We start from the raw sequence: 12,165 nt of genomic DNA on the forward strand, positions 1-12,165 counted from the left end.
TTTACACTGAAAGGTAAGTGGGAATTAAGACCATCCAACTTAGTCACATCTGCTGTCTCTTACTGACTCCGGAACACATGCTTATTGAGTAGAATGCCGGGCAAAATCACCTGCACTATTTACATTCTTTGTTCTGTAAATTGTTGGGCGGCCCCCTTACAGGCCTACAAGGCCTGCACTTGTCCAGCTTCAAGATCAAAGAAAGAGCCCAGAGTTAGCAACAGAGACATCAACGGTTTAATGGGTAGGGGAGCTTACACGTCTGAAGCGAGGTGCTGGAGCGAGAACCCCACTGCGGGCAGGACATGGTGGCAGTCTTCGCTCCCGAGGGGAATGGGAGATTGACATCAGGTTGGCTCATTAGTTACCAGGGAAACCAGCAGAGGGGCATGCCCCTCACCACCCCTTTGATAAGATATCACTAGCTGAGGCAAGTACATAGGAAGGTCAGTCATGTGTGTAGGGTATAGGTGAAGCTGGCACTGGTCGGGCAGGAGATGTACAGAGAGCAAGAGAACAGCCATCTTGTGTGGCCTGACCATACATAAATTAAAGTGTCTTAAGGTAACTATGAGATGTTGGTCCACTGTATTATTATCTAGCCTACATTTCTCTACTGGTCCATAAGAACTTACTGAGAGGACTCTGTCGAATGTGTTGCTAAGATCTAAGTAAATTGTCTACAGCAGTCCACATTCTAGTGATCTTTTCACAGACATGTGTCCCGTTTGGCATGGCTTGTGTTACTGATCACATGTCAGTGCCTAGTGACCACCACTTTTTCTGCATGCCCACAAACTATAACTTTAACATCTGAGAATTTGCCAAACTTAACAGAATGTCTCTTCCAGAATTTGGCCCTCTCCTATTAATAAGCATTCTTTTGATGGCTAAGTGTCAAAAAACTAACTTATTAGCTTATGCTTATAAAAAAACAAGGACTTATTGGGGAGTAGACTCCAAATTCAAAACAGCTTGATCCAGGTGCTCAAATAAAGTAACTGAGAATCTCAAAGCAAAACTCTGTTCTGCTTTGCTTTTTACAGTCTTGTGAATTCTCTCCAGGTGGTAGCAGATATGACCCCCAGCATCTCCAGTTTACAGTCCACCACGTTTAGCAATCTCAATGGAAGGAAAGGGCTAATATTTTCTCTGGGTCACGTGTCCACCCCTGGAAGCAGGGATTGCGGTCAGCTCCACCTGAACTTCATGGACAGAGAGTAGGGGGAGAAGTGGGTCCCCAAAGCAGTGGTTTTCAAACTTTGCCATGCATCAACACCACCTGGGTGGCTTGTGAAAACAGACTGCGGGGGCCCTACCTCCAGAATTCTCATTCAGTAGGTCTGGGATGGAGACCAAGAATTTGCATTTCTAACAAGTTGCCACGTGATGTCGATGCTGCAACTTCAGGACCCACACCCTGAAAAACAAAACCCCAGAGGAAGGTCCTGGTGCCGTTACCAGAACGGGGGGAACGGATGTTGGGCTAGCAAAACCAAAGATGTATACTTCACCGAGAAAAGTCAAAGATCTAACAGACTTGGAGGAAGCGTAGGTAACTAGCATGGAGCACTGGAAACCTTCTTTGGAGATGCCCTAGATTCTTCCATTGCAGCTTTCAGTTTCATCTGCCCTATATCCACCACAACCTCCTCTCCGATTCTAAGCTCCTGCCACAGTGGATCATCACCTGTTCCTCTGCACCTCTGCTCAGAGGTTCCTGCTTGGATATGCCTGGTGAACGCTTAATCAATCTTCAAAATGAAGGCTCAAATCCTACCCCATTTGGGAAGCCTTCCCTGATAAGGACCCGCTCCATCACTTCCATCCTCACCACCCAGAAAATTACTTGCTCCTTCTTCTGTGTCCCACGCAGCACTTTGTATATCACTCAGCTCTACTACAGTAACTCAGGTTTACTTCCTACTTCTCTGGCTGATCCTTTTCAGCCTTCTTTTCACACACCGCCCCCTCTCCTATTCAACCTGAAATGTGCAGTGTCCCACCACTGAGGACTTAGCCTTTTTCTCTATCTGGATTTTGCCTTAGGCCCATTGGTTTAAACTGCACCAAAACATTGATGACACACCCATTTGTATGTCCAGACTCCTACACCCAGCTCTCTACCTGACTTTGCCATTTGACTGGGGCTTGGACTCCTGTGAGAATGACGGGGTGGGGGTGTGGGAGTGGGGGTTGGGGGCTGGGGCGACCCTCCCTCGGAGAAGTGAGCCGTGAATAATATACATCCGTTTGCATATTCAGAGCTGAGACAACAGCATTCGGGTCAGAAGGAAGAGCAAAGGAGACAGACCCAAAGAGTACTCTTTTACCACACTCATCACTAGCACTTACTAACCTGATTATAAACTCCAGGAGAGCAGGGATCATATGCATTTAGGGTATATGCACAGTGATGAATGAACGTGTGATAATTATTTGCTTTAAGGACTTTGAGTGTCCCTTATTTGTGTCCCCAGTGCCTAGCACAGTGTGGCCCATGTGGCAGGTGCTCAGTACGTGTCTGTCTACCGCATCAATTAATGAGGCCCTTCACTTCCTTTGCTATTACTGCTCTGGGGGAAAAAAAAGGTGGCATTAAAAAAAAAAAAATTAAAGACGAGAAACCCATACAGCACAGTGCCAAACAAAGTACTGTGGAATGGTTTTCAAAACCATAGCTCCCTGATGGGATAATGTAGTTTAAATATAGCAGCTATTTTTTCCCTCCAGTCGGTTTGTTCTTTGATTTTTGTGGAAAGATTTCAAAAGTTCTCCTCCACTGCCCTCCTTCCCCACCCCGCCCCGCCACCAAGGTACTCAGACCTTAAACAGCAAAATGCTTAAAATGCAGAGATGACAGGGCCTCTTGAACTTGGTAGAAAAATGAACAGTGATTAAATGCGATTTTTAATTTTAAATGATGAGTTCCCCCTTCCCCGCCAGGTGCCAGGGTGTTGCTCTAGCAGTAGTGGTAGCACAGTGAGCAGGTAGAGTTTCCGACGACGGGCAGAAATCCAAGGACTGTGAATGCAGTGGATAGAGTTGCAGTGGACAAATTCCTAGAATAGGATCTTTGTTCCCAAGCTGACCAGCTCACTCCCTTGATGTCCCACAATAGAAAAAAAAAAAGGGGGGGTGGGGTGGAGGTGGTAGAGGCATGTTTAAGTCTCCTACTGTGATCCCGCTGTAGTTAACCTGATAGTTCACAAGAGATCCCAGGAGGTTGGCTGCCCTCCCAAGTCACCTTGTGATTCTCTCCTGATTTTGGAGAGGGGGAGGGTGGGGGACACTGTGTATCCTGAGGAAAGCATGTCTGACAAGGCTGATCCGTGCCATCTGGGAGGATGCATCATGAGCCCCACCTGGCTCCAGCAGGCTGCCGAGGCTGAGGCAGTGGTCCTCTCTCAGCACACCCTGACCGCTCCTGTCCCTCTCCAGCCCGCTCAGCCTTCATCTTTCCCCTCTTCCTAGCCTTTGCCTTCTTTTCCACAATCCCTTTTGCGCCCTTCTCCCCCGCCCCCGTGGCTTCTCTCCATCTCCCACCCCTCTGCGAGGTGGGGCTGATTGGGAGAGCTCTCACGCAGGCCCCTTGGGGACAGCCCTGCTGGTTCACTTAGTCCTCCTGCACCACCCAGACTGTGTCCTGGAGACCGATAAACTCATTGTAAGGTCCTGTCTTGGGTCTCACTTGCTGGAGTCCAGAGCTACAAGACAACTGCCTCTCCTTCTCTTGGCTGCTTTCCATCGCAAAGGGTGGTAGAACATAGGGCCTCTGCTTTACTCTTCAAGCTTAACGTTCGAAACTTCTCAGGTGGGTCCAATCTGCATAGATGGGGGATGGGTGGAGTACAAGAAAGCAGAGGCTTGGTCGGAGTTGTTTGCAAACATTAGGCGTTTCTCTTCCATGACTCATCAGAGGACAGCAGAGTCCTCCCTCTTCCCGGAATGCCGCAAACCCATGGCCAGCTCCTACCCCCATCTTACCCCCAAAATAAAACAACCCACACATAGAGCTTTGTCCTCAAAAATCAGATTTCCCCTGAAGATCTGACATGGCAGCTTGGAGAGGGGGGCATTTTGAGGCCTCAGAAGAACAGCCTCTAAGAGGATTCTCTGACTGGGGAGAGAGGTAGCTGCAGAAACAGCCTGGTGACTAGAAAGCAAAGAAAGTGCATGTGTTGTTAGGATGGGTCTTTTCAAGAAAAGTGCCTTCACCCTCTCCTCACTTCCCCCAACCTTTCTACTTACTACCTTCCTAATATAAAACCTGGCATAGACAACCTTTGGGTCGGTTAGAAAAAAAATAGGCTGGATTTCCCTGGTGCTCCCAATGCAGGGGGCGCTGGTTCTATCCCAGGTCAGGGAACTAAGATCCCACATGAAAAAAAAGGCCGATGCAGATAAAAAGGAAGGAAAGGAGACAAAAAGGAAGACATCATTTATTTGACACATATTTGCCAAGCATGTGTTGTCTCACTCCATCCTTAGGACAAGCCTATCTGATAGGTTACCATTATCATCTCTATTTTTCCAGACACAGCTAATTCTCAGAGAGGTTAAGTCATTTGCTGAAGTCATACAATTAGAAATCACTATTCAATAAACAGTGTTGGAAATAGAAGATTATTTGTATGGAGAAGAATTAGATTGGAGCTATTCCTCACACCATGAAATGCAATCAATTTCTTATGGGAAAGAGAGTTAAACAGTAGAAAAAAATTTGTAAAACAATTAAAAGAAGCAACAAAAGCATACGTGTGTGGAAGGGAGATAAATTTCTAAGTACTTCGGACAAAGGAACATTTTAAATTTGCATAACAAAGGGCCGCAAAACAAATGGAGGGAATATATGCACATAGTTTTGGAAAGAAACTAGATGATTGCTGAAAAAACTTCATGTTAGGAGTCTGATTCAATGACTGCATAAATGCACTCAGAGAAAGACACATGCACATAGATCTTGACTGTAGCAATTATCTCTGTGGCTGGTCCCAGATCAGTCCCTACTCCCACTATGGTAGGATCCCACTAGTGGATCATTCTGAGGCTCGCAGAACTACACCCTCCTCAGGGTGGGGAAGGGACAGCTGATTAATTCACTGCACAGGCAGCCGAGAAAGAGGCAAAGCAGAAAGCTACATCCACTGAAAACTGCACAAGGAGGCTGCCGCCAGCAGAATGCAGTGACCTGAGCTGGAATTCTGCCAAGACAGTGGGATTAGATTCCCAAGCGCTGGCCAAAATGGGCCCCGGGATTTTTATTTTTATTCATTTTCCATTACAACTGCACAGCAACACAAACAAGCCCCAAAACAATGTGAGCCACCGAGAATCATTTTCCCTTGCAGGTGCCATCCCGATACCACACATGCTGCTGACCTTATCTTACCGAAGTTTAGAATTGAGAGTTTGATATCTCACTTCCGTACCAACCATAATCGTAGAAAGGCATTATGATTGCCCAACTAACGCCACGTGCACAGAAAAAGGGATATAAAGCAAGACGTGCACGTGGAGCCCATTGTAACCAAGAATAAAAACTTGTTGGGACTTCCCTGGCAGTCCAGTGGTTGAGACTCCGAGCTTCCACTGCAGGGGCCGCAGGTTCCATCCCTGGTGGGGGAACTAAGATTCCACATGGCGCGTGGTGTGGCCAAAAAATTAAAAACAAACAAACCTGAGAAGTCAGTGGAAATCTAAGAAAAGTTAGGTCTGGCTCTCCCAGTCCCCCAAGATCAGGGGCCTGTAGACACTGGGAGTGAAAGATACCTGACCGCAGGCAAATAAATGTCAATTACAAAAGAGCGGTGGGGTGGGGAAGGAAGGGAAAGGGCTTAGTGCATTAGACCCAGACTTCAGGCTCATGATACTCTCAGAGGGTACTTTGTAGACGTCAGACATTAGGGATTTTTTTTTTTTTTTTTTTTTTGGCCGAGCCGCGTGGCATGCGGGATCTTAGTTCCCTGACCAGGGATCGAACCCGTGCCCTCTGCAGTGGAAGCTCAGAGTCCCAACCACTGGACTGCCAGGGAATTCCCCAGGGTTGTTTTTGTTTGTTTGTTTGGTTGGTTTTTTTTTTTTTTGCGGTACGCGGGCGCGCAGGCTCAGCGGCCAGGGCTCACGGGCCCAGCCGCTCCGCGGCATGTGGGATCTTCCCGGACCGGGGCACGAACCCGTGTCCCCTGCATCGGCAGGCGGACTCTCAACCACTGCGCCACCAGGGAAGCCCCCCAGGGTTGTTTTAACTTGTGATTCGCCCTGTTCTAGCTATATGATTCCATGTTATCACAGGTCTTCAAAATACGACCTGTCACAAACTGTGGGGAAACAAATTCAGAGAACTGCAGCCACCTGGTAAGGAAAGCATGCTCTTAGACAAACTACTTAACCAATGTCCCTAGGTCCTCACTGGTCAAATGCGGATAACAGAGTCTACCTCATGTAGATTTCCTGAATGCGAAGTGCATAGCACAACGCCTGGTACAGCTGGTAGAGAGACACACCTTTGTCTCAGGCTCACCTTAAGATCCAGCCCTTTTAAAACAAAATATTTGGTTTAATCTCATAACAACAAACACATCATTAACATAATTGAGGATACAGAGGCTCCATATCCCCCTCTCCCTTTTAAAGAAACTTGCTCGACATATAAAAAAAAGTACAATAATAATATAATATATACCCACCATCCAGTGTAAGAAATACGTGATTTGTACCATGGGAGTTCTTTGTGAGCTCCTTGAACTCACTCTCCACCTTGCTTTCCCAGTGATAACCTCCACTCTGAACTTGAAGCTTGTCATTCTCATGCATATTTTTATATTTTGACTACAGATATATAGATCCAAAAACAATTTTGCAAACTGTACTGTTTTGCATTTTTCAGATTTTACATAAACCTCACCAATTCTGTGCATGTCCTGCATCTTGGTTTTTTTACTTACCACTAATGAGATTTTTTTTTTTTAGGTTTATCCACAAAGATATATGTAGCTCTGGTTACTTCATTTTTGTTGCTATGTAGTTACTTATATTTTTTTAAATAAACAAGTAAAACCACACAGAAAAAGCTGAAATCCTCTTTGTTCCCTTTCCCCTACAGTCCATCTTATAAGTAGTTTACAATGTTAGGCTTCCCAGGTAAAATCAAAGATGAGGATTTCACTTTCTCTCTCTTCCCAAAACACTTAGCTCTGTTTGTTTTTTCCTCTGCTTCCAAAATTGATGAGACTTCATTTAAAGCTGCCAAATTTCACACTGCAGGTGCCTGTAAACAGACTGTCTGGTTTGCACTGTAGAGAATTCATCTTCGTGTAAGTCAGGTCCCACCCCCAATTTCAGACAGAGAAGGCTGCTCCTACCTGGAAGAAAGCTGAAGCCAGAATTGCCATGGGGTCTGGCACTGCAGAGGACTTGGCTGATGACATTTCTCCATTGTCAGGCTTTTGATAGAGCCTTAGTATTAAGAGAGAATCAAGTAAAACCTGCAGGTCAGCAGGAATTTTTCACTCACCCCCACCCCCATCTCCCATTGGGAATATTTCAGTTATCGTAAAGGCAGAATGGTGTGAATGCCCAGACATCTGCTTATAAACTTTCCTTTTGGTCTTTTCTCTGAGCTACCCCAATAATTCTTATGCTTTAGTTTGCTTGAGAAATGCTGTATGGGAGAGTTGTTTACACTAAATCATATATATTGCACTTTGTTGGCAAATGAAGAGACTTTCGGAGGTGGTTTTGACTATAGTTAATTTTCACCTTGCTCATCATACACAATGTAATTCCTTTGTGTAAGTTTTCAATAAATGCTAGTTATTACTATTGTTATTGAAGTATATAACAAAATTTGCAAAAATATTAGAAGAAAAAACTCAATTTGTGGTATCATGGAAAAAGGCCAGTGTGTATGAAGATGTTTTGGGTCTTCCAGATACTGTGTTCTAGGGTGGACCAGGTGGCCTGATGAGATGTGACAGGGGAGCCTGCCATGCCACATGTGTGGGGTCTGCTACACAGCAGACAGGCTTTCACCCCAAGTTTCGTTACTGAGCTAACCTTTGGCATGTGTATAATTGGATTGTACAGTGCCCTCCTTCTTTTTTTTTTTTTATTGTGGTAAAAAGCATGGTAAAATGGTTTACCATCGTAACTATTTTAAAGTGCACAGTCCAGTAGTATTAACTAGGTGCACACTGTCGTACAACAGATCTCTAAAACATTTTCATCCTGCAAGACTGAAATTCTATACCCATTGAACAACACTGCCCCTCTTTCCCTTCCCCCCAGCCCCTGGCCACTACCATTCTGCTTTCTGTTTCTAAGAGTTTGACTACTTTATATACCTCATATAAGTGGAATCATGCAGTACTTGTCTTTTTATGACTCGCATATCTCATTGAGCATAATGTCCTCAAGGTTCACATACATTGTAGCAGGTATCGGAATTTCCTCATGTTTTTTAAAATACATTTATTTATTTATTTAATTTTGGCTGTGTTGGGTCTTCGTTGTTGAGCATAGGCTTCTCATTGCAGTGGCTTCTCTTGCTGTGGAGCATGGGCTCTAGGTGTGTGGGCTCAGTAGTTGTGGCGCACGGGCTTAGTTGCTCCACAGCATGTGGGATCTTCCTGGACCGGGGCTCGAACCCGTGTCCCCTGCATTAGCAGGAAGATTCTTAACCACTGGACCACCAGGGAAGTCCCCAGAATTTCCTTATGTTTTTTAAAGGCTGAAAAACATTCCATTGTATGGATAGACCACATTTTCTTTATCTGTTCATCTGTTGATGGACATTTAGGTTTCCTCCACCTCGTGGCTATTGTGAATAATGTTGCAATGAACATGGGTGTGCCAATCTCTTCGAGATCCCATTTTCAATTCTTTTGGACATATCCCCAGAAGTAGGACTGCTGGATCATATGGTAGTTCTATTTTTAATTATTTTAGGAGCCTCTATACTGTTTTCCATAGAGGCTGCCCCATTTTACATTCCTATCAACAGTAGTGGTCCACCTCCTTTTGATCCTTGCCATATTGCCCTGCTTTGCCCCACCAGTTCAGTGAGCCCACCTTCCACCCGTTCTTTCTATCCTGCTAATTCAACTCGCTACACTAGGTGCTCGGGGTTCTGGCTGCTCCACCCCATTCAGCCCCCTTGGTTAAGCCTCCGAGAGTGATTCCAGATGGAGGAGGGCTCAGGCAGAGGCCCCAAGTTCCTGGTCACCAAATTATCTCACATTCCCTATTGGTTACTTTTTACATTCTAGATCTGGGAATCATTGCCACTTGTTTCTTATTTTCCTCCTCTTTCTTCTAGGAGGGGAGATGTAACTGTCAGAAGGAGTTTGTTGGCCTCATTCTGTCATTTTTCTGCTCTTGAGGCCACTGAAGTGGGGGAAACTGGCTCTCAGAAGCCCAGGTGCACAGAATCTAAACTTTTAGTAGAAACTTCCTTTCTGTTCTCTTGCTCCTTAGGGTCACCTGTAGCTCTAGGGGTTTGATAGCACTGAGCACTTAAAGGGAAAAGCCCAGAGTCATGCACAATTCAATTCCCAAGTCACAGAAGGATGGAGTCCTTGCTCAGATCTTTCCCTTAAGCTCCATATCGGACCAAAAAGTTAGAGTTTCTTTTTTTTGTACAACCACCCTATCAATGGGCAAGCTGGCTCACTGCTAATCCTGAGCTTGGGAATCCTGAATCATCTTCTAACCAGGGTAGGTCTAGCACAAGTAACTTCCCACCTATGCTTGATTCATTTGGCTTCAGCTGTAGACTTGACCTGCTGGGGTTCAGAGGTCCACCTTAGACTTGTGAGGAAGGGTGGCAAGTATGGAAGGAGAAACAAAGACCTTCAAACATTATTCTTACCCTCTGGAACCATATCCTCCAGTTTCAGTGATGGAAAGAGTTGGAAAGAGAGGAGAGAGAAAAGATTCAAAACAGTCTTCTCCCTTAGCCCAGAATTCTTGGGCTGAGTACTTATTGATGCTGTCTGCTAGAAACATGGGTAGGCTGGAACCTGTACCAATTAACTAACCTATCTCGATTTAGCCTTAGAAAAATGAGGTTTCATCTCTAAAGGGGGTTCATGATAAACCTAATTTCCCTCTCTGAATCTTAAGTTTCCACTAAAGAGACACCAGTTACAGAATCTGGGAATAGGTAAAGATAATGGGAATCTGATTCCATGGGGAGGTAGTAATAAATTTACTCATGTATGTCAGTCTCATGCCTTGAAAAATCATGTTGACCCAATTCTCTCTTTCCATTTTCATTATGATTGGTAGCTGTGATGGTCAGTTTTATGTGTCACCTTGGCTAGATTACAGTCTCAAGTTATTCAATCAAACATCAATTGTTGCTGTGAAAGTATTTTGTAGATGTGATTAACATTCATAATCAGTTGACTTTACTGGAGACATCAAATGTCCTAATTTCAAATTATATTACAAAGCTATAGCAATCAAAACAGTATGGTATTGGCATAAAAACAGACACATAGATCAGTGGAACAGAATAGAGAGCCCAGACATTAAACCCATGCATAAATGGTCAATTAATTTACAATAAAGTAGTAAAGAATATACAATAGGGAAAGGGTAGTTTGTTCAATAAATGGTATTGGGAAAACTGAACAGCCACATGCAAAAGAATGAAACTGGACCCCTATCTTACACCATACACAAAAATCAACTCAAAATGGATTAAAGAATTAAATTTAAGAACTGAAACTGTAAAACTCCTAAAAGAAACCATAGGGGGTTATCTCCTTGACATTTTGGTCTTGGCAATGATATTTTGGACTTGACACCAAAAGCAAAAGCAAAAGCAATAAAAGCAAAAATAGACAAGTGGGACTACATCAAACTAAAAAGCTTCTGCACAGAAAAGCAAACCATCAACAAAATGAAAAGGCAAGCTACAGAATGGGAGAAAATATTTGTAAATCATATATCTGATAAGGGGTAATGTTCAAAATAAATAAAGAACTTACACAACTCAATAGCAAAAAACCAAACAACCCAATTTAAAAATGAACAGAGGAAGTGAATAAACATTTTCCAAAGAAGGCATACAAATGGCCAACACGATATATGAAAAGGCACTCAAAATCACTCACATCAGGGAAATGTAAATCAAAACCACAATGAGATTTAACCTCACACCTGTTAGAATGGCTGTCATCAAAATGAAAAGAGATAACAAGTGTTGGTGAGGATATGGAGAAAAGGGGACCCTGGTGCAGTGTTGGTGGGAGTGTAAATTGGTGCAGCCACTATGGAAAACAGTATGGAGGCTCCTCAAAAAATTAAAAATAGAACCACTGTATGATCCAGCAACTCCATTTCTGGGTATATATCCAAGGGAAATGAAAACAGGATATAGACTCTTGCACTCCCATGTTCATTGCAGCATTATTCACAACAGCCAAGATAAAGAAACAACCTAAGTGTCTGTCAATGGATGAATGAATAAAGAAGATGTGGTGCGCGCACGCGTGCGCACACACACACACACACACACACACACACTGGAATAGTATCCAGCCACAAGAAAGAAGGAAATTCTGCAATTTTCAACAATATGGATGGAACTTCAGGGCATTATGCTAAATGAAATAAACCAGATAGGGAAAGACAAATACTGTGTGATATCACTTATATGTGGAATCTAAAAAAAAAGAAAGTCAAACTCAAAGAAACAGGGAGTAGAAAAGTGGTTGCCAGGGTCTGGGGATGCGGGGGTGTGAGATATAGGGAGAAGTTGGTAAAAGAGTATAAACTTTCAGTTATAATATGAGTAAAGTGTGAGGATCTAATGTATAACATGGTAACTATAGATGATAACTATTATATAACTGAAATTTGGAAAGGGAGTAAAACAAATATTCTCTCACACACCATATATCTATAGTGTGTGTGTGTGTGTGTGTGTGTGTGTGTGTGTGTGTGTGTGTGTGTGATGGATGTAGTAATTAACTACATGGGAAGGAATCCTTTCACAATGCGTATAGTAATCAAATCATCATGATGTACACTTTAAATATCTAACAATTTGTCAATTATACCTCAATAAAGCTGAAAAAAATCAGCTGACTTTAAGTAAATGAATTTATTCTAGATAATCTGGGTAGGCTTGATCTAATCAGTTGAAAGACTATA

At 43.6% G+C, this 12,165-nt stretch overlaps 1 protein-coding gene across 1 annotated transcript in view; it reads right to left on the minus strand.

Moving 5' to 3' along the window:
- Positions 1-3,795: 3,795 nt before the first annotated feature.
- IFT81 (intraflagellar transport 81) overlaps positions 3,796-12,165 on the minus strand; it is a 120,330-nt gene continuing 111,960 nt past the window's right edge. Inside the window, exon 19 of the mRNA XM_028480215.2 lies at positions 3,796-3,825. Coding sequence (XP_028336016.1) covers positions 3,811-3,825 — 15 coding nt within the window. The 3' untranslated portion in view covers positions 3,796-3,810. The remainder of the gene's footprint in view (positions 3,826-12,165) is intronic.

Source organism: Physeter macrocephalus, chromosome 19, assembly GCF_002837175.3.
Source record: "Physeter macrocephalus isolate SW-GA chromosome 19, ASM283717v5, whole genome shotgun sequence".
NCBI classification, from domain to species: Eukaryota; Metazoa; Chordata; class Mammalia; order Artiodactyla; family Physeteridae; genus Physeter; species Physeter macrocephalus.